This window comes from Pinus tabuliformis, chromosome 8, assembly GCF_031772625.1.
Source record: "Pinus tabuliformis cultivar Carrire ecotype Pingquan chromosome 8, CPIR1, whole genome shotgun sequence".
Lineage (NCBI taxonomy): Eukaryota > Viridiplantae > Streptophyta > Pinopsida > Pinales > Pinaceae > Pinus > Pinus tabuliformis.
In genome coordinates, this window is record NC_142294.1 from 508,568,962 (window position 1) to 508,590,385 (window position 21,424).

Genomic DNA, 21,424 nt, shown 5'->3' on the forward strand with positions numbered 1-21,424 from the left:
AATTTTTTTTAGTAAAATTGTATAATTTTTTAGTATAATTGTATTATAAAATTGTATAATTATATAATTGCTATAAAAAAATTTAGTAAAATTGCATATGTTAGCAACTAATACTTAGTGTGTTTCATAGCCATTCTGTTCACCTAATCTTGTGGATTGTAATTATGACAAAAAGATGTAATATTCCTAATTAGCCATGGCTAATTGGAATATTCGATTTTGTTCAATTTTTGCCTTCTATAGTTATTTGTAAATAAAAAGTGAGGAAGGGGGACATAACTCACTTTTAGAATAAAAAGTCACTTCCTTGTAGCACAACGTTGTGACTTAAAGGGAAACCAAGGGGGCCAAAGGGAGACGCAGAAATGGAGCCCACGCAGGCACATGGAGGGACTGCGCAGGAGGGAAGAAACACGTGGCAAGAGGGGAATCACGCAGGAGGAGGTGAGCCTTGGGATTGAGAGAGGCAAAGGCTATAAAAGAGAGAGGAGCCCCCTCATTTTGATCATTCCGGTTATGAGCATTTGTGATAGTCATTTCGACTTAGAGCACACTGGTTGTTTAGCTAATCTGCAGCACTGTTTAGTGCATTGAATGTCTCCGTTCAGAGATCTCACCCTTAGCCCCGGGGGACTTCAAGTGCTTGCTCGAGCAAGGTATTTCCATTGGCAGTCCAGCAGTAGTTTCATCAGCATTTCAGCAGCAGTTTCATCAGCGTTTTGGAGGATTATGCAGCACTGAGAGAAGGACTCAGTTCTTGTTGGCAGGTGTTTGGGTTGAGGGTTTGCAGGAGGATTTGTGCTAAGAGGTAGAGCAGGGGATCAGCTCTTGCATATTGGAGAGTTTTGGCAAGGGTTTCAGGCAGTTTCCTGGAGGGTTTCATTCAGTGGTAGCGCAGAGCATTGAAGGACTGCGCAGAACCCCAAGGGGGTGATTTTCGGGGGTCGGCCATTTCAGAAAATCTTTCTGGGCTTTTCTGGGTTTCTTGAGTAGGGTCCGATTCCAGAGTTTCAGCCTTTTCTGAGGAGGGGAGCAGCCCCAAATCCTCATTTGATTTCTAGTAGCAGCAGCAACATAGCAGTTCTCCAACAGCTTGGACGCAGTTCAAAGAGGGCCATTCCTTTGCTATTCTGAGTGTATTTCTTCACTTGCCTAGTGCAAGTCGAGGTGCCATCTTCCTGATCACCTCCTGTACTCATTCTATTACTCAGTATAATAAAATGGCTCAGCATTCTCTCTGCATTTCTTGAGTATCTGCTTATGGTTATATTGTTATATGTTGCATCATTGCTATTTGTATCTCTTTGAGCATTCTCAGCTATTATACCACTTGTGTGTTTCTCATATACTCTTAGACAGAGTCTGGAAAGGGCCAAGTAGCCTCCGGATCTCGTTCTCTTTTTAGAGGCGACATATCTGGTAAATGCCCTCCCAGTCCATCTCTGGTTGGAGTTTTGCTTGTGTTTGAGGAATATTCCTGGTAAGGGATATTACAATGGTATCAGAGCATAGATCTGGCTCAACCTGTGGAGCTAGCACTCTATGACACCGGGGGAAAAACCCTATATCTGTTACAGAGGTCGAAGATATAGAGATTTGCGGATATGCTCCTCAAATCATTGCAGGATCTGTGGAGGCAGATTGAGGTGATGGGGCAGAGATTCACGGTAGTAGAGGCCAGACAGCGTGAGAGCCCACGGGTTTTCCAGGTTGGTGAGGGATAGGGCGCATCCCACCATTTGCCAAAGCAGCGTGATACTGCGCAGCAGGTGGCTTCACATGCCCCTATACGCTCTACCATGCCCACTTTCTTAGGACCAGACACGGGGGCCGTAGCCCAGCAGGAGGCAGAGCCCGGACATATGGGCGATTATTTTGCAGAGTACCAAGCCTATGGGTAGGAGTTTAGGGAATCCCTCTCATTCAGAGATTTTGTTCAGCTCCAGCGGGATAGTAGACCCCGCGACCATCACAGAGGGTACCAGCATTATCATGATGGTGACACCCACCGTCCACTTGCCTACGTTTGATGGTTCATCAAACAGTTCGGCAAAGTCTTGGGTGGAGAAGCTAGACATTTATTTCCAGCTTAACCAGATGTCGGAGACAGAGGCCATCAAGGTGGCAACATTGCATTTGGATGGTGAGGCCCAGGATTGGTGGTTTCATGGGATGGTTACACTCGGGCACTCCACAGTGACGACATATGTTGAGTTTATCAGGAGATTGATGGAGCGATTTGATCGGAGGGATCCCGAGCAGCATTTTGTTGAGTTGACGAGGCTCAAACAGACAGGGAGCTCAGAGACCTACATTACAGATTTCTTGAGGGTCTCCGTGATAGTGCCAGACCTATCCACGGCACGGAGGGTCTATATGTATGTTGAGGGGTTAGCAGAGCCACTTCGGGGTCTAGTCCGATCCATTAGACCAGCCACACTCCGGGACTCTATCAGCAGGACCCGGGACTTATAGGATGTCTTACCTAGAACCCAGACACCTTACCCCCAGAGACAGACTTTTCAGTCTAAGGGGAAGGATGTGAGGATTCCACCTCCAAAGGGGAATCCAGGACGAGTACAGATTGATGACGATGTCGGGAGGGAGCTGAAGAATAAGCGATTGTGCTTCACATGTCAGGAGTTGTGGGCTCTGGGACATAGATGTGCTGCTGGCAAAGCACATTTTATTGAGGTCTTCTCCAAGAGCAGTGGAGAAGAGGATGACAAGGATGATATGGAGGCAGGAGATAGCCATACCGTACAGGGATCCTTGCCACCTCCACCGCCAGCAGCAGGTGGCGCATCTTTTGCACCCACCGGAGGGGCCCTTGCAGCATTGCGAGGAGTTCCCAAGTATCTGACGCTACGTGTACGAGGGACAATACATGGCCAGCGAGTATCAGTTTTGGTTGACAGTGGGGCGACCCACAACTTCATCGATGCACAGATGGTTGAGCGGAGAGGTATACAAACAGAGAGCTTTGATGGGTTTTCAGTCTTGGTCCCAGGAGATCAGACCATGACGTGTGCTCGTTATGTTTCGAAGCTTTCAGTGACGATGGGCACCCACACATTGACTAACCACTTTTTTCGTGGTCGATATTCTGGACACCAACATGATAGTGGGTGTTCAGTGGCTTATCACTCTAGGGAAGGTCACGACGGATTGGAAGACCCCAGAGATGGAGTGGGATGATGAGAAGACAAGGAGGCATGAGAAGATACGGGGACAGCACACATATCCGCCTCAGACTATTTCGGCTCATCGGATGGAGGCAGTCTTCCGAAAGGGAGACATAGAGTGGGCAGTGGAGTTGCGTGCATCAGAGGCAGGGACTACAGGGCAGACGGTACATCCAGAGATACAGTCCATCCTTGATCGGTATGCCATAGTATTTGGGGAGATTCCACCAGGACAACCACCGGATCGAGGGTTTGAGCACACCATCGAGCTTGAGCAAGGCATACAGGCAGTGATCACCACCCCCTATAGGCACCCCAAGGCCTATCGGGTTGAGATTGAGAGGGCTATCCAGGAGTTGCTGGCTTTTGGGCACATTCGACCAAGCACGAGTCCTTTTGCTTCGTCCGTGGCGTTGGTGAAGAAGAAGGACGGTACGTTGAGGATGTGCATTGACTAGAGGGCCCTGAACAAGAAGACCCTGAAGAACAGGTACCCCATACCCAGGATCGATGAGTTGATGGACGAGTTGAGAGGAGCACATTTCTTCTCAAAGATTGATCTGAGATATGGGTACCATCAGATTCGCATGGGGGAGCAGGACATTCCCAAGACCACCTTCAGGTGTTACTATGGGCACTTTGAGTTCTTGGTGATGCCTTTTGGGCTAACCAACGCCCCCGCTACATTTCAGTCCTGCATGAATCACATCTTCCGTAATCACTTGAGGAAGTTTTTGTTGGTATTCTTTGATGATATTCTCATTTACAGCAGGACTTGGGAGGAGCATCTCCAGCACATTGAGATAGTATTGTGTGTCCTACAGGAGCAACAGTTCTATGCCAAACTCTCCAAGTGTGAGTTTGGGTTGACGGAGATGTTGTATCTGGGACACATCATAGGGGTGGATGGAGTGAGAGTCCACGAGGAGAAGATCAGGGCCATTAGAGAATGGCCGAAGCCGAGAAACGTGACGAAACTTCGAGGATTCATTGGCATTTGTACTTACTACCGGAAGTTCATCAAGGGTTTCTCACAGCTTGCTGCACCCCTGACAGATTTGACGAGGAAGGGGGCATTCAGTTGGTTGGATACAGCGCAGCAAGCCTTTGACAGGCTCAAGGAGGTTATGAGCAGCTGCCCAGTGCTTGCGTTGCCAGATTTTACGCAGCCATTTGTTTTGGAGTGTGATGCGTCGGGAGAGGGGATCGGCGCAGTATTGATGCAGGGAGGTCACCCTATAGCCTTTGAGAGCCAGAAGCTCCTTCCGCATGAGAGGTTGTATTCTATATACGATAAGGAGATGTTGGCCATCATGCATGCATTGGCTAAGTACCGACAGTATTTGGTGGGTAATAGGTTCAGGGTGAGGACTGATCACAACAGCCTCAAGTTCTTTTTGGAGCAGAAGAAGCTACAGGAGAGGCAGCAGAAGTGGATCAGTAAGATCCAAGCATATGACTTTGACATTGAGTATGTCAAGGGGAAGAACAATGTGGTAGCAGATGCCCTTTCACATAGACCAGCCACGTTGTCTCTTATGAGCTTGGATACAGACTGGAGGGCTCGACTCTTAGTAGAGTACTCCAAGGACAGGTTTGCATGTGAGGTTCTGGATGGGCAGGTGGCAGATGATAGGTACAGGGTGGTCGATGAGATCATCTATTACTGGGACCAGATCTTCTTGACTGAGGGGTCTCAGCTCAAGAAGAAGATACTCCAGGCATCACATGATTCACCATTGGCAGGCCATCAGGGGTTTACCAAAACCTACAGGGCCATTAGAGAGAGGTTCTCATGGAAGGGCCTCAAGGAAGACGTACTCCAGCACATCCGAGAGTGCGATGTTTGCCAGAGCAACAAGGGAGAGATGAGCCATCCCGCGAGTTTATTGCAGCCTCTTCCCATTCCGGAGGGAAAATGGGAGAGTATCTCAATGGACTTCATCACAGGGTTGCCCATGGTACAGGGCGAGGATTGTATCTTTGTCGTCGTTGATCAACTGATGAAATACGCACATTTTTTTGCCATATCTGCACACTATACAGCAGCACAGGTGGCCGAGCTGTTCTTCAGAGAGATCTTCAAGCTACATGGTCTTCCTAAGACCATCGTCAGCGATAGGGACAGCCATTTCATGGGCAGGTTTTGGCAAGAGCTTTTTCGGTTGGTGGGGACGGAGTTGACACCGAGTACCAGTTATCACCCACAGACGGATGGGCAGACAGAGATAGTTAACAAGTGGCTGGAGGGCTACTTGTGTAACTATGTCAGTGGGCAGCAGCGAGCATGGCTGAAGTGGCTGCATCTGGGGGAGTACTGCTACAATACTTCACATCACATGTCCATTGGTATGTCACCATTCTATGCCTTATATGGGTATCATCCTTTATCTTTTGCTGACGTGATGTTTGGTGATAGCAAGGCTCCTAGAGCCAAGATTTGGATCCAAGAGAGTCAAGATATCCTCCGAGCTCTCAAGGATAACATGGCTACAGCGCAGAACCAGCAGAAGTTGTATGCCGACAGGGGTCGGGTGGAGAGACAGTTCAAGGTAGGGGACATGGTCTACCTACGATTACAGCCATACCGACAGTCGCCACTGAAGCAAAAGGGGGCTGAGAAGCTCAAGCCCCGCTTTTATGGGCCATACAAGGTGATACGCAGGATTGGACAGGTTGCATATGAGTTGGAGCTGCCCCAAGGCAGCAAGATTCATAACATTTTTCATGTATCATGCCTGAAAAAGGCATTGGGGCAACAGGTGACAGTGACAGATGAGCTGCCACCCATGGATGATGAGGGGCATTTGGTGTTGCAGCCGGAGGCTATAATTGATACCAAGGAGAGGCAGCGGCGGAGGAGGACGGTCTGGGAATTCTTGGTGAGGTGGAAGAATTTGCCAGATGAGGATGCCACTTGGGAGAGTGAGAAGATCTTGCAGCATCCATCACTTCAGTTGCTTGAGGACAAGCAACATTTTGCCGGGGGAGACTGTAATATTCCTAATTAGCCATGGCTAATTGGAATATTCGATTTTGTTCAATTTTTGCCTTCTATAGTTATTTGTAAATAAAAAGTGAGGAAGGGGGACATAACTCACTTTTAGAATAAAAAATCACTTCCTAGTAGCACAACGTTGTGACTTAAAGGGGAGCCAAGGGGGCCAAAGGGGGACGCAGAAATGGAGCCCACGCAGACACATGGAGGGACTGCGCAGGAGGGAAGAAACACGTGGCAAGAGGGGAATCACGCAGGAGGAGGTGAGCCTTGGGATTGAGAGAGGCAAAGGCTATAAAAGAGAGAGGAGCCCCCTCATTTTGATCATTCTGGTTATGAGCATTTGTGATAGTCATTTCGACTTAAAGCACGCTGGCTGTTTAGCTAGTCTGCAGCATTGTTTAGTGCATTGAGTGTCTCCGTTCGGAGATCTCACCCTTAGCCCTGGGGGACTTCAAGTGCCTGCTCGGGCAAGGTATTTCCATTGGCATTCCAGCAGTAGTTTCATCAGCATTTCAGCAGCAGTTTCATCAGCGTTTTGGAGGACTGCGCAGCACTGAGAGGAGGACGCAATTCTTTCTGGCAGGAGTCTGGGTTGAGGGTTTGCAGGAGGATTTGTGCTGAGAGGTAGAGCAGGGGATCAGCTCTTGCATATTGGAGAGTTTTGGCAGGGGTTTCAGGCAGTTTTCTGGAGGGTTTCATTCAGTGGCAGCACAGAGCATTGAGGGACTGCACAGAACCCCAAGGGGGTGATTTTCGGGGGTTGGCCATTTCAGAAAAGCTTTCTGGGCTTTTCTGGGTTTCTTGAGTAGAGTCCGATTCCAGAGTTTCAACCTTTTCTGAGGAGGGGAGCAACCCCAAATCCTCATTTGATTTCTAGTAGCAGCAGCAGCACGACAGTTCTCCAGCAGCTTGGACGCAGTTCAGAGAGGGGCCATTCCTTTGCTATTCTGAGTGTATTTCTTCACTTGCCTGGTGCAAGTCGAGGTGCCATCTTCCTGATCACCTCCTGTACTCATTCTATTACTCAGTATAATAAAATGGCTCAGCATTCTCTCTACATTTCTTGAGTATCTGCTTATGGTTATATTGTTATATGTTGCATCATTGTTATTTGTATCTCTTTGAGCATTCTCGGCTATTATACCACTTGTGTGTTTCTCGTATACTCTTAGACAGAGTCTGGAAAGGGCCAGGTAGCCTCCGGATCTCGTCCTCTTTTTAGAGGCGACATATCTAGTAAATGCCCTCCCACTCCATCTCTGGTTGGAGTTCTGCTTGTGTTTGAGGAATATTCCTGGTAAGGGATATTACAAAAGAAGACCCCATTTAACTCCGGTCTCTGGAGTTTTGGTGTTTGGAATCGATTTGCAAAGAATCCCACCTGTGTATTAAGCTACTTTGCAAAAGCAGCCATCCTTAGTTGTGGCCCTAGCAGGACAAACTACGATTTTCAATCTTATTCGTGATGGAACGAATCGCTCAAATAACAACTGATTTCACATTTGGCAACTTCTATGGAGGCGGAGCTGCTAACACATTTATATCATCATGTTATGCTGGGAAGAAAGATTCTTGTATTCTTTTCTTGCAGGGGCCTAAGGATAATTACAATTTCGAAATGCACCTATTTTTTTATCACTGTCAAATTGTCAATTAAACTTCCAATTATAACTGAAAGAGTGATCAATGAGTTTCATTTAGAATTTACACCTACACTTATGAAACTCTAAGGAGAGATAAAAATAACATTGATCCTAAGAGAACTGTGAGAAGTGAACATGTGAAAATAGAAGCAATATGATAAATGATACATGACTGATTATTTTGTTGGCTGCTGATGGAAAAATTTTAACCAACTCGGTGTGTGCTTAGGTGAAACCCTTTTGTCTTTTGTAAATATAAAAATAAGGCACAGTGTAACTTATAGACGAAATGGCCTTTTCACCGAAATCAGACACTACAATTCAAGCAAGATTGCGATTTTTTGTTGTTTAAAAAAAAAATTGAATGTATAAATGGATTTAGCACCCTAGAAACCCTGGGCGCTCAAATTCTACAGATTAAACAACTTAAACTCAAGTTTTTAAAAATATTTGCCAGATTTTGATTAAAATTAACTAGAAAAAATGCTTTGCAAAAGACCATTTTGTCTATTAGCTAGACTACGTGTAAAAATAATGGCAGTCTTCAAGTCATTTTGAGTCCCATTTTCCTAAATCTAAGGTCCAACATCTTAGGGGCAATTATGTGAGTCTCAATGCCTCCTTCTCCTTCTTGATCATTTATCGAGAATCTCTAGGAATTAGCATTAAAATATTAAGTATGGGTTAGGGAAATATTTAATTAAACTTGTCCTTAGGTTATAAGTAAGCATCTTATACATGTTTTAGAGAGGCTAAGGCTTTGGGGTTTTTCACTCTTCGTGTAGGTCCATTCTCATATAAAGAATCTTTTTGCTTAATAGTATACTTCCATAAATTTTAGCAGTCAAATCACTTCAAGGAGAGGATCCCTTGTCCCACAAAGAAAAGGGCCTCATACATCAATTTGGTGTCTAGCTCTGTTGTGGTCTACAAGTTAGATGATTATTATTATTGTTGTTGTGATTCTATTTGCGTGGTTGACTATTACATCTACCTCATTTTCTTTCCTTGTCTCCCTGTTTGTGTGTTAAGCTTATTGTCCATTTCTTGATATGGAAGGCTTCAGCAATTTAATATTCTGGTCTCAAAGAAGAATTACTAATGGTTGGAGAGAAATATGCCGTTTCTGAAAACATCAGTTTCATACTTAATAAAGATGAGATTGAATTGGTTTTCTCAGCTAAAAAATTACAAAATAAAAAATCAGATGAAACAAACCTTTAAGTTGACCTCTGATCTATTCTGTTTTAGAAGGTACAAAATAGCAAAAAAATCATCTGTATCCATGTCTGTGTCCATAAGTATTTGCTTTGGCAATGCATGTGAGCCACAGATACAGTGGTTCAGAAAAGCCAGTATAAACAGCACATTGAAAAGTGCAATGGAACACGCCATAAGTTTTTCTCTCTATCCGCGCTTATTTTAAGATTCCTTCCAGCACAGGTTCTAGATCCTTTCACCTTGTAAGACCTTCTAAATCTGAATCCTTGGCTACCTCCGTCACCTGAATTTGGCAACCATAGCTGCTATTGCATGATGAAAGTATGTTTCCATGAAGGTTTGGATGAAAGGAATTTGCCAGAGAACAACTTCTACCAAACAGGATGTGTGCCTGCATTGGCATGCAACAAAAATATTATTAAATTTCAAAGAGAGAATAATTAACTCAGTCACCATACTTTTAGCTGAGAATGTCTTTTTGCATGCATGCACACACATTACAGAAATTAATGAATTGAATTATTCAGCAACACAAATAGTCCTTCAAATTTGAATTACACATACATTCCAATAGGCTACAGCACTTTTATTTTTGCTTGTTCAAATTTAAAGTTATGCTATCAATCTTTGCAAGGTGTGCGGGCTGGCTGGAGCTGAAACAATCACAATCAAATTTTGAGACTGCCTCTACTTGGGTAAGAAGAATTATATCGAGTTCACATTGGAAAAGTTAATTTGCAAATGAAACCTTCTGGATTGGACAATGCATTGTTATTGAAATTTGACCTAAATATCAAAATTGAAGTATAAACTTTTTTGATATTAGGAATCAATTAAACTTGGACATTAGGCAATCCGATGCAGGCCAATTGGCAAGTCGAGTTTGATACCTAGCCTATGTCACAAGGGCCAAAGCCAAGGGGTGTAATACCCCATTTCACCACCCTTGTGTTGTACATAATTTGATATGTAATATTGTGTATATGTGGAGAATTTGCTTGGGTGTAAGGCAATCAACCTTGTATGAATACTTGTGACGCATACTTGTACTAGAGATTTTAAAGATTTCTAGTGAGAGCAAAAGGCTTAGGCATTGTTGCTCCTCATGTCAGCAAGGGTACATATAAAAAAAATTGTAGTATATATCACCACCGTTGTAAGCCCAAGGTCACAAGTCAAAAGCATTGTAACAACCATGTGAGGCCCTGTATTAGGCATCTTAGAAGTTAGACCTAATGTTTTGTTCTTATTCTCTATATCTTGTTGTTTTGGTCGAACTATGTCCAGTCTCTTATAGTTCATCCTGGGTTCCTTTCGTCTTGTATAGGATTTGTTGTTGCACAAACTAGCAAGCCTAGTATATAGGCTAGAGCTAGAGGGCACAACAACAATTTGGATAGAAGCCCACTGTCACCACAGTCTATGTCCCCTTCTCCTCTCGGATTTTCACCGACGGGAGGAGTCCCAATATCCATCAATTGTGATTAATATGTCTACACTAGGGCTCAAAGTGAGGCAAGGATGGCTCATTCAATAGAAAGGTTCAATTGAGGGGTAAGTTTTGGGAGAAGCTAGGATTACTTTCCACAAAAAACCCCTTGAGAAATATTATATGAGATCTAGGGTTGAGATATTTGACGAGATAAGAGTTCATCCAACGTCAAGATAGTCAAGAGAAAAAGTTTCGAATTATATGCTACTAAAGTACAAACCTTCAAGAAATCCCTAAGTTGAAGGGTAGCTTCAAGGGTTCCCACTTGATCTAATAGCTAGGGCATCAAATAAAATGAGATTCCATAGTCGAAATTCATTCAAAACTTGAAGATGCCTAGAGGAGAGACTAAAGAACAATCCTATCCAAACGGAATTCAAAACGCACTCTCCTAGGGTATGAAAATTTCACTACTGAAATCCTATTGCAGCAACTGGAATTATTTCTTCTAACCATTAATTAAATTAGTAGTTTATTGCTACGACAACAATGAAATAAACAAACTGCAATCTTCACAAAAATACTGCAAAAATAATAGCGTTGGAAACTGAGAAAATGCGGGCACACACAAAATTTGACACACTTATTTTTGGACTAAAGTCCCTCGAAAAACCCAACTTGGGAAAACCGGTGCAGTAGCTGAGGGTTTTATATTATTAAGCAGTAGTGAAATAATCTGAGCACAATCTGGATGTCGAAAACTAGCAATCCTGTAAAGAAAATACTGGCAAAAATTATCTAAGGGAAATTACCCTCACTTCGAGCAATTCCAGCGCTTGACCACCTCTAAAAAGCTAGTCGTCCAACTAGGCCTGCACAGGAACTGCATCACTTTGGGTCTGCCTGCCACATGTGTTGCCTAAATCGACTACCAATCTAGCCATCTTGCATGCTGCTAACTGGGAAAAAGCTTCTTCAGCCCTCTGGAAACTCTTTTTCGCCTTTGGAACTAAAAATGTCCTCCTCCAACAAAATCAAACTATCCTTTTGAGGCTTTTGCGCAACATCCTGGAGAAAATCTCGGCCTCTCTGCAAAGTACTCACCAGATCTGTAAAATCTTCCTCCGGCTTCACTGACCCTACCCCTCTTTGTCTCTGCTTCCTTCTCTGGCAACTCTTCCAGCCATTGTTGTTGTTCTCTGGAAAATCGAACTCTCCAAGGAAATCGATCTCAAGTGTGTGTTCTCCATCTACCAATCAACTTCTTCTTATAATCTTTTTTTGGACCTCCAACAACAAAGATGAAAACTTAATCAAAGGATAAGATCATATCTGGGTCGATTTGTGTGAGTTTCTAGATGGTTCGCACCTTATCTCAATTAATTCTAATTAATTAACCCCTTTTCCTTAGTTTAGACTTAGGAAATATTTAAAAATAGGCTAATAATCTAATTGAGACACTTCTAAGTGGAATTTCCAAAAAAGGTTTTTGGGTTATGGAGAACTCGTGTTTTAGTCTCTCCAGAAAGTTTCGACACTAGAACACCTTCGCTGCTACAAAAACTAGCACTCCCTCTTAGTGAGGAAGGTGTTCTAGTGCTGCACAACTGCTACAACACCCTATCTCAGTATAACCCTCTACCACATTGTTGATGTCTAGTCACTGCCCACCAACCACTGCGCAACTCTAATGTTGCATCCATGCCACTGCTGGCACTGCTATATTGCTGCCAACTCTGCATTTGCATTACAACTCCCTCTCATCTATTGTTGTTGCAACTATTGCAACTGAGAAGCATCCTAAATACTGAATCATATGTGTCTCTATTGCATATGTCTCCAGAGTACTGACTGCTACTAGCCTCTGCACTACATACTGAAGAATATGCGCTATTGCTGACTTTGATACTGAGTCTCCTGCTATGTTGCCAACACTGCACTGCACTCCTTAGCACTTGACTACTACTAATCTGCAACTATCACCCTAGAATCTGGCTGCATAGACTGACATTGATCCATCCTGCTATTGAATACTATGGGCCCCTGTAGCAAGGTAATGATCCATGAGGAGGACACCTCAATGGAACCTACCCATTGTCTACAACTCTAAGACTATAGCTCCATATCACCCCACCTCTCTCCTGGAGGTATAGCTGCACACATGGTGAAATCTTCCTCCAGCCTGAAGGACAACTTCTCTATCTCTGCAGATGTTGTCGCTTGGTCCTGCTTCTCTTGCTTGTCCTTCTTCCTAAGAGGACATTGGGTATTGTAATGGCTAAACTCACCACACCTGAAGCACTTGACCTTAGATATGTCATTTTTCTTCTTCTGCCCTTGTCCCTAACTAGGACCCTTTGATGCTAAAGATACATTCTCCTCTTCCTTCTCACCCTTTGTGCCCTCGTTGTTGCTCTTGTTGATGGTACTCTTCAATAGAGCACGCCTCAACTCCTCTTGCGGCAAGTCTGACCACATCTTGTCCCATCTAGGCAATGTGTCTTTGCCCAACATACTTTGGACAAACACTTGCCACTCCTCTAAGGCATTGTTCAGTGCCAAACATACAAGCTTTGTCGGTTGAGGTGCCTAGCTAACGACTGCAAGTTGATCTCAGACCTCCTAAATCCTAATGAGGAAGGAATATATACCTTCAGCCTTCATCATCCTGATGCTTCTCAGCTTCTCCTTCAGGAACATATTCTGCTACTCGGAAGTGTTTTGATATAGCTGGATGAGAGCATCCCACATTTCCTTGGTCATCCCTTTTTCTGCCACATGTGAGACTATATGGTCTCGGACTCCATCCAGGATCAACCGCTTCGCCTTCACCATTTCCCTCCTGTATTCCTTCATCTAATCCACGTCTTGAGGTACTGCTACCACATTTTCTGCATAGGCTTTCAGGCCATGTTCATCCAACAGGAAGGACATTCTAGCCTTCCAGATGACAAAGTTGGAGGCTCCCTCCAACCTATCCTGATCTCTAAGCCTAGTTGTGGCCATCTTTGAATTTGGTTGAAAATATCCCTATTTCCCACTGCTCGGCTGTTGAGTCTGCTACATGCACTCCCTTCTGGAGTGAGAAACTCTACTCACAACTTCTGCCAATCTACAACTAGAAAAATTGGATTTCTAAAACTCGAAACCCCCTGAGAGAAATTCTCTTTGTGTGTGCCTTTCTCTTCCACCCGACGTTGGTTCTACTATTGCAAACTACTGCAAAACCCTTTTGAGCCCAAACAAGGAATCTGCTTAGCGAAAATATCGGAGTTGTTGCTCCCTTTGCCTACGGGAATCACTGAATTTGGCAATTCAAATTTTTCTGCCCACCTGCACTGAAAAATTGAACTTGCTCAAGAAACTCACACTACCTAGTTTAGGCTTTGCACAACTCCCCAGATATTTGTCTTGTTGCTCCCTTATAACAGTGAATTTCTTTTTTCGCTTCTGAGCTTCCCCGTCTGATCAAAATCAGTTTGATACCATGTGAAAATTTCACTATTGAAATCCTATTGCAGCAACTAGAATTATTTCTTTTAACTGTTAATTAAATTAGCAGTTTATTGCTACAGCAACAACGACATAAACACACTCCAAATCTTCACAAAAATACTGCGGAAAATAATAGCACTGGAACTGAGAAAATACTAGCACACACAATTTCACACATTTATTTTTGTACTAAAGTCCCCGGAAAAACCCAACTTGGGAAACCAATGCAGTAGCTAAGGGTTTTATATTATTAAGCAGCAATGAAATAATCCGAGTACAATCTGAATGCCGAAAATTGGCAATATTGCAGAGAAAATACTGGCAAAAATTATATGAAGGAAATTACCTCACTCCGAGCAATTATGGCACTTCATTGCCTTTGAAAAGCTAGTCATCCAACTGGGCCTGTGCAGGCTCCGCATCACTCTGGCACTACCTGCCACACGTGTTGCCTGAATCGACTGCCAATCTAGCCGTCCTACCTACTGATGACCGGGACAACGCTTCTCCGCCCTTTAGAAACTCTTCCCGGCCTTTAGAATTGAAAACATCTTCTCCTCTAGTAAAATTGAACTGCCCTTTTGAGGCTTCTACGGAGCCTCCTAGAGAAAATATCAGCCTCTCTGCAAAGTATTCACTGGATCTGGAAAATATTCCTCCGGCTTCATTGTCCCTCTGCCCCTCTCTATCTTTGCTTCCTTCTCTAGCTCGAACTCATCTGGCAACTGCTCTTGCTCTCTGGGAAATCGAACTCTCCAAACAAATCGATCTCCAATGTGTGTTCTACATCTATCCATCGACTTCTTCTTATACTATTCTGTTGGACCTCCAACGGCCAAGATTAAAACTTAATCAAAGGGCTAAGAGCACATATGGTCGATGTTGATTTGGGGTAGCATCAGATGTGCTCTAGCCACGAAAATTGGTGGAGAGGCTAAAGCACATGAGATATTCAATACCCAGAAATGGTTTGGGCAGATTCTAAATAGTTTGGGAGATATTAAAATAATTAATATTTTTAATGGAGTCCCTAAGTCTAAACTTAGGGAAAATAAAATATTAATGTGAATTAAAATAAAACTGTGTTAGAAGGGTCCAAAAGTCATGAATCAAGCCAGATCTAATCTTAGCCGTTGATTAGGGACTTAATCTTGGCCGTTGAATTTGTCAACAAGAAAAGTATAAGAGGAGGCTTGAGGGTCACTTGGAGAACACACTGAGTTGATCAAGAATTCGATTTTCGGGGCATGGCTTGCTGAGGAAATCGAAGGAGTGATCACAGTTGTAGCTGAGGGGCAGTGAATACAGAATCAGAGAGGCAGAGAGAGTACCGAGAGAATCAGCGCAGAAGCCGGGAGAGAGGGACGCAGAGCCAACTAGAGGCCACGCAGATCCAGTCAGGGCCCACGCAAAGGCAGCCAGGAGCTGCGTAGTGCCAGAGACAGCCAACGTGGGAGACGTAGAGGCTCTAGAGGTTGACGCAGTGCATCCAGAGGCTGATGCAGGGCAAGTTGGGGTGACACTGGGCCAGAGCAACTGACACAGTCCCTAGAGGCAAACATTGGAGATTTCGTGGGGCAGATTGCAGTTGAGAAATGTCGGATTGCTCATTCGGTGTTTTAGCTGGAATATTTGTCTCCGACTGAGAGGTACTACTATCAAGATCACTCTCTATTGGATGAGCCAGTTTGGCACCCAGATTGTATTCTGGAACTGCATAATAATAAAACCCTCAAATAACTGCACTGATTTTCCTGCATTGGGTTTTTCCGGGGACATTGGTCCAAAAAAAACAGTGTCACTTGTGTGCTTGTTTTTCCTTCAGTTGATCATCTGTAATGTGTTGAGCATGTACTTGTATTTATTTTCAGTATTTACATGGTAAATAACTTGTTATTTAAACAGAACAAGTAGGCAGAAATAAATCAAAAAGTACATTAAAGGATTTCTAACAATTAGACTTAGAAATTCCAACATGGTATCAAAGCGTGGTTGCAGATCACAAGAGCACTGAGGGCATCAACCGAAAAAAGCAGCAGCAGCAGAAACAAATGTCCCGAGTGACAGAAGTTGTTCCTAGCGGAGAAGCAGCAAAGGAGGGGTGACGCAGTGCCTGCGTCATCAAGTTTGAGCCGAGAGGAGAATCAGCGCAGTGGCAGAAGGGAGAAAACTTGACCTACGCAGTGCCCGATCATCTTTCTTAGTAAGGATTGACGCCCGTGGCCAGGAGGTACGGCTTTTGCTGGTGTCGAGATTGCGCAGAGCCTAGAAGCTCTAACCTTCAGTTTGTTGAGGCATAGGAGGCTGTGGGTAATTTGCGAAGTGAAGCTGGTGGGGTACTATGGTCAGAACAGTGCCTAACAGCGCAAGACCAAGGACGAGGGACTTGCTGCCGAGGATTTCTTTCCAAGAAATCTTGATCAGTGGTGCAGCTGCACTAACGATCGGAGTGGGGGCATCTCAACATTGGCAGAGGGGTTTCCAGGAGGGAAATCGATGCTTAGAGGGAGTCACACCGGTAACTTCTCGAAGGGAAGTAGAGGAGCAGCGAAATGGTAGTGAACGGGGTAAGAGACCAGGAAAGACTGGACGAAGCCTCAAACTTCGTAGTCTGGAAGGCCAGAATCTTGTCTGTTCTAGACAGGATCCTAGTTGACCCAGTTGAGAACGACAAGTATGACAAGGCAATGGCGAGGGCCAAGAGCATCATCCTTAACGGGGTCAAGGACCATGTAGTACCACATATTGCCGAAAAGGAAACGACAAATGCAATGTGGGAGGCCCTCACGAAATTGTATCAGCATACTTCCGTGCAGAGGAAGATGCTACTAGAAAATCAGCTGCGGTCATACCAGATGCAGAAGGGAGAACAAAGAGACACCTTCCTCAGTTGATTGAAGGAGATATGGGATCAGCTGACTTCGCTGAATCAAGAATTGATGGTGAGGATAGCCCTAAATGCAGTCTCAGAAGACTGGGATGTGTTTGTCCAGAGCATATTGGACAAGTCGACCCTTCCAGATTAGGAGGAACTGTGGGCGGCTTTTTGCCAAGAAGAGATCAGAAGGTTGACCATGGCGGAAGCAGCGGCAAGGGGGTCAGAATCAAAAAGGAGGAAGAGGAGGATGCTGCCCTAGCATCTGAGGGAAAGCAGGAGAAACGGAAGAAGAAGGACCTCTCCAAGGTCAAACGCTTCCACTATGGGGCACTGGGTCACTATGCGAGCCAGTGTCCAAGGAAGAAGAGCAAGGCAGAGGCTTCCGAGACCAATGTTGCGCCAGCAAGGGTGGAGAAGGAAATGGAGACAGATGATGATTGTGCCATGAGTGTTCACACGCCACTTGAGAGGAAGTGGGGAGACATCGAGCTGTAGTCAGATGGACTATAGATAATGAGAGGTAGGATCCTCAAGGTACGTAGCCTCTTGGATTATACCTTGCTACGGGAGCCCCGAAGAGGAGTAGCAGTACTGGAGATGTCAATAGAGACAAATGCAGATGCAGGGACATCTAGCATGGAGTTGTTGCAGCAACGCAGAGGCAGTAGTGCGAGGTGCATGGAGTTGTTGCAACAGCGCAGAGGTCAGAGAGGGAGCACTTGTCAGCGACAGGAGTTTCAGCATCGTGGGTGTCTCTAGCCTGACAGAGATGTCAGAGTTGGGAGATTAGTTACTTACTTCTCAATAACTGAGTTACAGTGCAGCAGTTAGCAGTGGCAGTACTATGGGCAACACAATGCAGCATGATGAGAGGGGTTGTCGTACGGATGCAGCAGTGGCAGTGGCAGGGCCATGGGTAGCAGTACATGATGCAATAGTACAGAGGATGTTGGGCAGCAAGTCTAGCATCAGCACCAGGAACGATGCCGGATGATCAGGGTGATGCTCAGTGAAAAGTATTACTAGAGCACAGTCCTCGCTAAGAGGGAGTGTTGATTTGGGGTAGCATCGGATGTGATCTAGCCACAAAAATTGGTGGAGAGGCTAAGGCACATGAGATCTCCAATACCCAGAAATGGTTTGGGCATATTCTAAACAGTTTGGGAGATATTAAAATAATTAATATTTTTAATGGAGTCCCTAAGTGAAAACAAAATATTAATGTGAATTAATATAAAACTGTGTTAGAAGGGTCCAAAAGTAATGGATCAAGCTGGATCTAATCTCCATTGATTAGGGACTTAATCTCAGTTGTTGAATTGTCAACGAGAAAAGTATAAGAGGAGGCTTGAAGGTCACTTAGAGAACACGCCGAGTTGATCAAGAATTCGATTTTCTGGGGCAAGGCTTGCTGAGGAAATCGAAGGAGTGATCACAGTTGCAGCTAAGGCGTAGTGAATACAGAAGCAGAGAGGCAGAGAAGTTAACGGGAGCATCAGCGCAGAAGCCGGGAGAGAAGGACGCAGAGCCAGCTAGAGGCCACGCAGAACAAGTCAGGGCCCATGCAGAGGCAACCAGGAGCTGCCCAGTGCGAGAGAGAGCCAACGTGGGTGACGTAGAAGCTCTAGAAGCTGACGCAGTGCCTCCAGAGGCCGACGCAGGGCAAGTTGTGTTGATTTGGCGTAGCATCGTATGTGCTCTAACCACGAAAATTAGCGGAGAGGCTAAAGCACATGAGATCTCCAACACCCAGAAATGGTTTGGGCAGAATCTAACTAGTTTGGGAGATATCAAAATAATTAATATTTTTAATGGAGTCCCTAAGTCTAAACTTAGGGAAAATAAAATATTAATGTGAATTAATATAAAATTGAGTTAGAACGGTCCAAAATTCATGGCTCAAGTCAGATCTAATCTTAACCATTGATTAGGGACTTAATCTCGGCTGTTGAACTGTCAACGAGAAAAGTATAAGAGGAGGCTTGAGGGTCACTTGGAGAACACACCAAGAGATCAAGATTTCGACTTTCTGGGGCTGGGTTTGCTGAGAAAGTTGAGAGAGTGATCAAAGTTGCAGCTGAGAGGTAGTGAATACAAAAGAAGAGAGGCGGAGATAGCACTGGGAGGATCAGCGCAGTAGCCGGAGAGAGAGATGCAGAAGCAGCCAAGGGTTCACGCAGAGCCAGCCAGGGCTCACGGAGAGCCAACCAGGAGCTGCGCAGTGTCTCAGAGGGCCAGCGTGGGTGATGCAAAGAGCCAGAGGACTAATGCAGTGCCTCCAGAAGTTGACGCAGGCCAAGCCAAAGTGACACTGGGTTAACGTTGGGCCAAAGAGAGGCTGACGCAGTCCCTAGAAGCTGACGCTGGGGTTTCATGGGGCAAATTGGAGCTGTGAAGCTACCGGAGTTTTTATCCGGGGTTTCAGCCGGAATATCTGCTTCTGAGTAGAGAGGTACTACTACCGAGATTTTTCTCTGTTGGGTGAGCCGGATTTGGCACCCAAATTGTATTCTGAAACTGCTTAATAAATCAAACCCTCAAATAGTTGCACCAGTTTTCCCGCATTGGGATTTTATAGGGACATTAGTCCAAAAACAACGGTGTCACTTGTGTACCTGTTTCTGTTTCCTTCAGTTGATGATCTGTAATGTGTTGAGCATGTACTTGTATTTATTTCCAGTATTTACATGGTAAATAACTTGTTAATTAACAGAACAAGTAGGTAGGAATAAATCAATAAAGTACATGAAGGATTTCTAAACAGTTAGAATTAGAAATTCCAACATGGTATCAGAGGGTGGTTGCAGATCACAGGAAAACTGAGGACATCAACCGAGCAAAGCAGCAAAAAACAACTGTCCTAAGTGACAGAAGCTGTTCCTAGCAGAGTAGCAGCAAGGAAGGGGTGACGCATTGCCTGCGTCATCAAGATTGAGCTAGGAAGAGGCAATGCAGAGGCTGAGGGAGGCAAAGACAGGCTCACGCAGAGGCCAAGGAGGACTGACGCAGTTGGCTGAGGAAGTTGATTTGCCGGTGCTGGGATTGCACAGAGCCTAAGAGCTCTAACCTTTAGTTTGTTGGGGTTTAGGAGGCTATGGGTAAGTTGCAGAGTGGAGATGGTGGCATACTGTAGTCAGAACAGTACCTAACAGGGCAAGGCCAAGGAGGAGGGAGTTGCTACCGAGGATTTCTAGCTAAGAAATCTGAATCAATGGTGCAGCTGCACTAGCGATCGGAGTGGGGGCATCTCAACATTGGCAGAAGGGTTTCCAGGAGGGAAATTGAGGCTCAGACTGAGTGACACCGAGAACTTCCAAGAGGGAAGTAGAGGAGCAGCAAGATGGCAGTGAATGGGGTAAGAGACCAGGACAGATTGGACGAAGCCTCAAACTTCATAGTCTGGAAGGCAAGAATCTTATCCGTTCTAGACAGGAATCGTGTCAAGCACTTTGCCTTAAGGACGATAGCTATCCCAATTGACCCAGCTGATAACGACAAGTACGAGGAGGCAGTGGCAAGGGCCAAGGGCATCATTCTTGACGGGGTCAAGGACCATGTAGGACCACATATTGCCGAAAAGGAAACGGCAAATGAGATGTGGGAGGCCCTAAAGAAATTGTACCAGCATACTTCTATGCAAAGAAGGATGTTACTAGAAAATCAGCTGCGATCATACCAGATGCAGAAGGGAGAACAGATCGACCCATTCCCTAGTCGATTGAAGGAAATCTGGGATCAGCTGACTTCCATAGGGGCAACGCCGGATCCAAAATTGATGGTGAGAACAGCCCTGAACATAGTCTCAGAAGACTGGGAGGTGTTTGTCCAAAGCATACCGGGCAGGGCGACTCTTCCAGATTGGGAGGAAATGTGGGCTGCTCTTCGCCAAGAAGATATCAGAAGGCTGAGCAAGGCGAGAAGCAATGGCAAGGGGATCAGAATCAAGAAGGAGGAGGTGGATGCTGCCCTAGCATCTAAGGTAAAGCAGGAGAAACGGAAGAAGAAGGACCTCTCCAAGGTCAAATACTTCCATTATGGGGAACTGAGTCATTATGCGACCCAATGTCCAAGGAATAAGAGCAAGGGAGAGGTCTTCGAGACTAAGGCAGCGCCAGCAAGGGCAGAGAAGGAAGTGGAGACAGAAGATGATTGTGCCATGAGTGCACACACACCACTTGAACGGACGTGGGGAGACATCGAGCTATAGTCAGACAAACTACAGGAGATGAGGGGCATGATCCTCGAGGTACCCAGCCTCGTGGATTAGACCTTGCTATGGGAGCCCCCAAGAGGAGTAGCAGGACTGACAGATGTCGGTAGAGACAAATGTAGATGGAGTGACAGAGGGAGCTTCAGCATCGGGAGTGTTTCTAGCCTAACGAAGATGTCAAAGTCGAGAGATCAGTTACTTACTTCTCAGTAACTGAGTTGCAGTGCAGCAGTTAGCAATGGCAATGCTATGGGCAGCACGATGTAGCATGATGAGAGGGGTTGCAGTGCAGATGTATCAATGGCAGTGCCAGGACCATGAGCAGCAACACACATGCAGAGGGAGTTGTCGTACGGATG

At 45.1% G+C, this 21,424-nt stretch overlaps 1 protein-coding gene across 4 annotated transcripts in view; it reads right to left on the reverse strand.

Moving 5' to 3' along the window:
- The window catches only part of LOC149236313 (nucleoside hydrolase 3-like), a 335,414-nt gene that overhangs the window by 211,842 nt on the left and 102,148 nt on the right, over positions 1-21,424 (reverse strand). For all 4 annotated transcript variants that reach the window (XM_089372376.1, XM_089372377.1, XM_089372374.1 and 1 more), the window contains one exon: positions 9,048-9,441. In XM_089372376.1, the coding sequence (XP_089228502.1) occupies positions 9,048-9,224 (177 nt within the window). In that variant the 5' untranslated portion in view covers positions 9,225-9,441. The remainder of the gene's footprint in view (positions 1-9,047; positions 9,442-21,424) is intronic.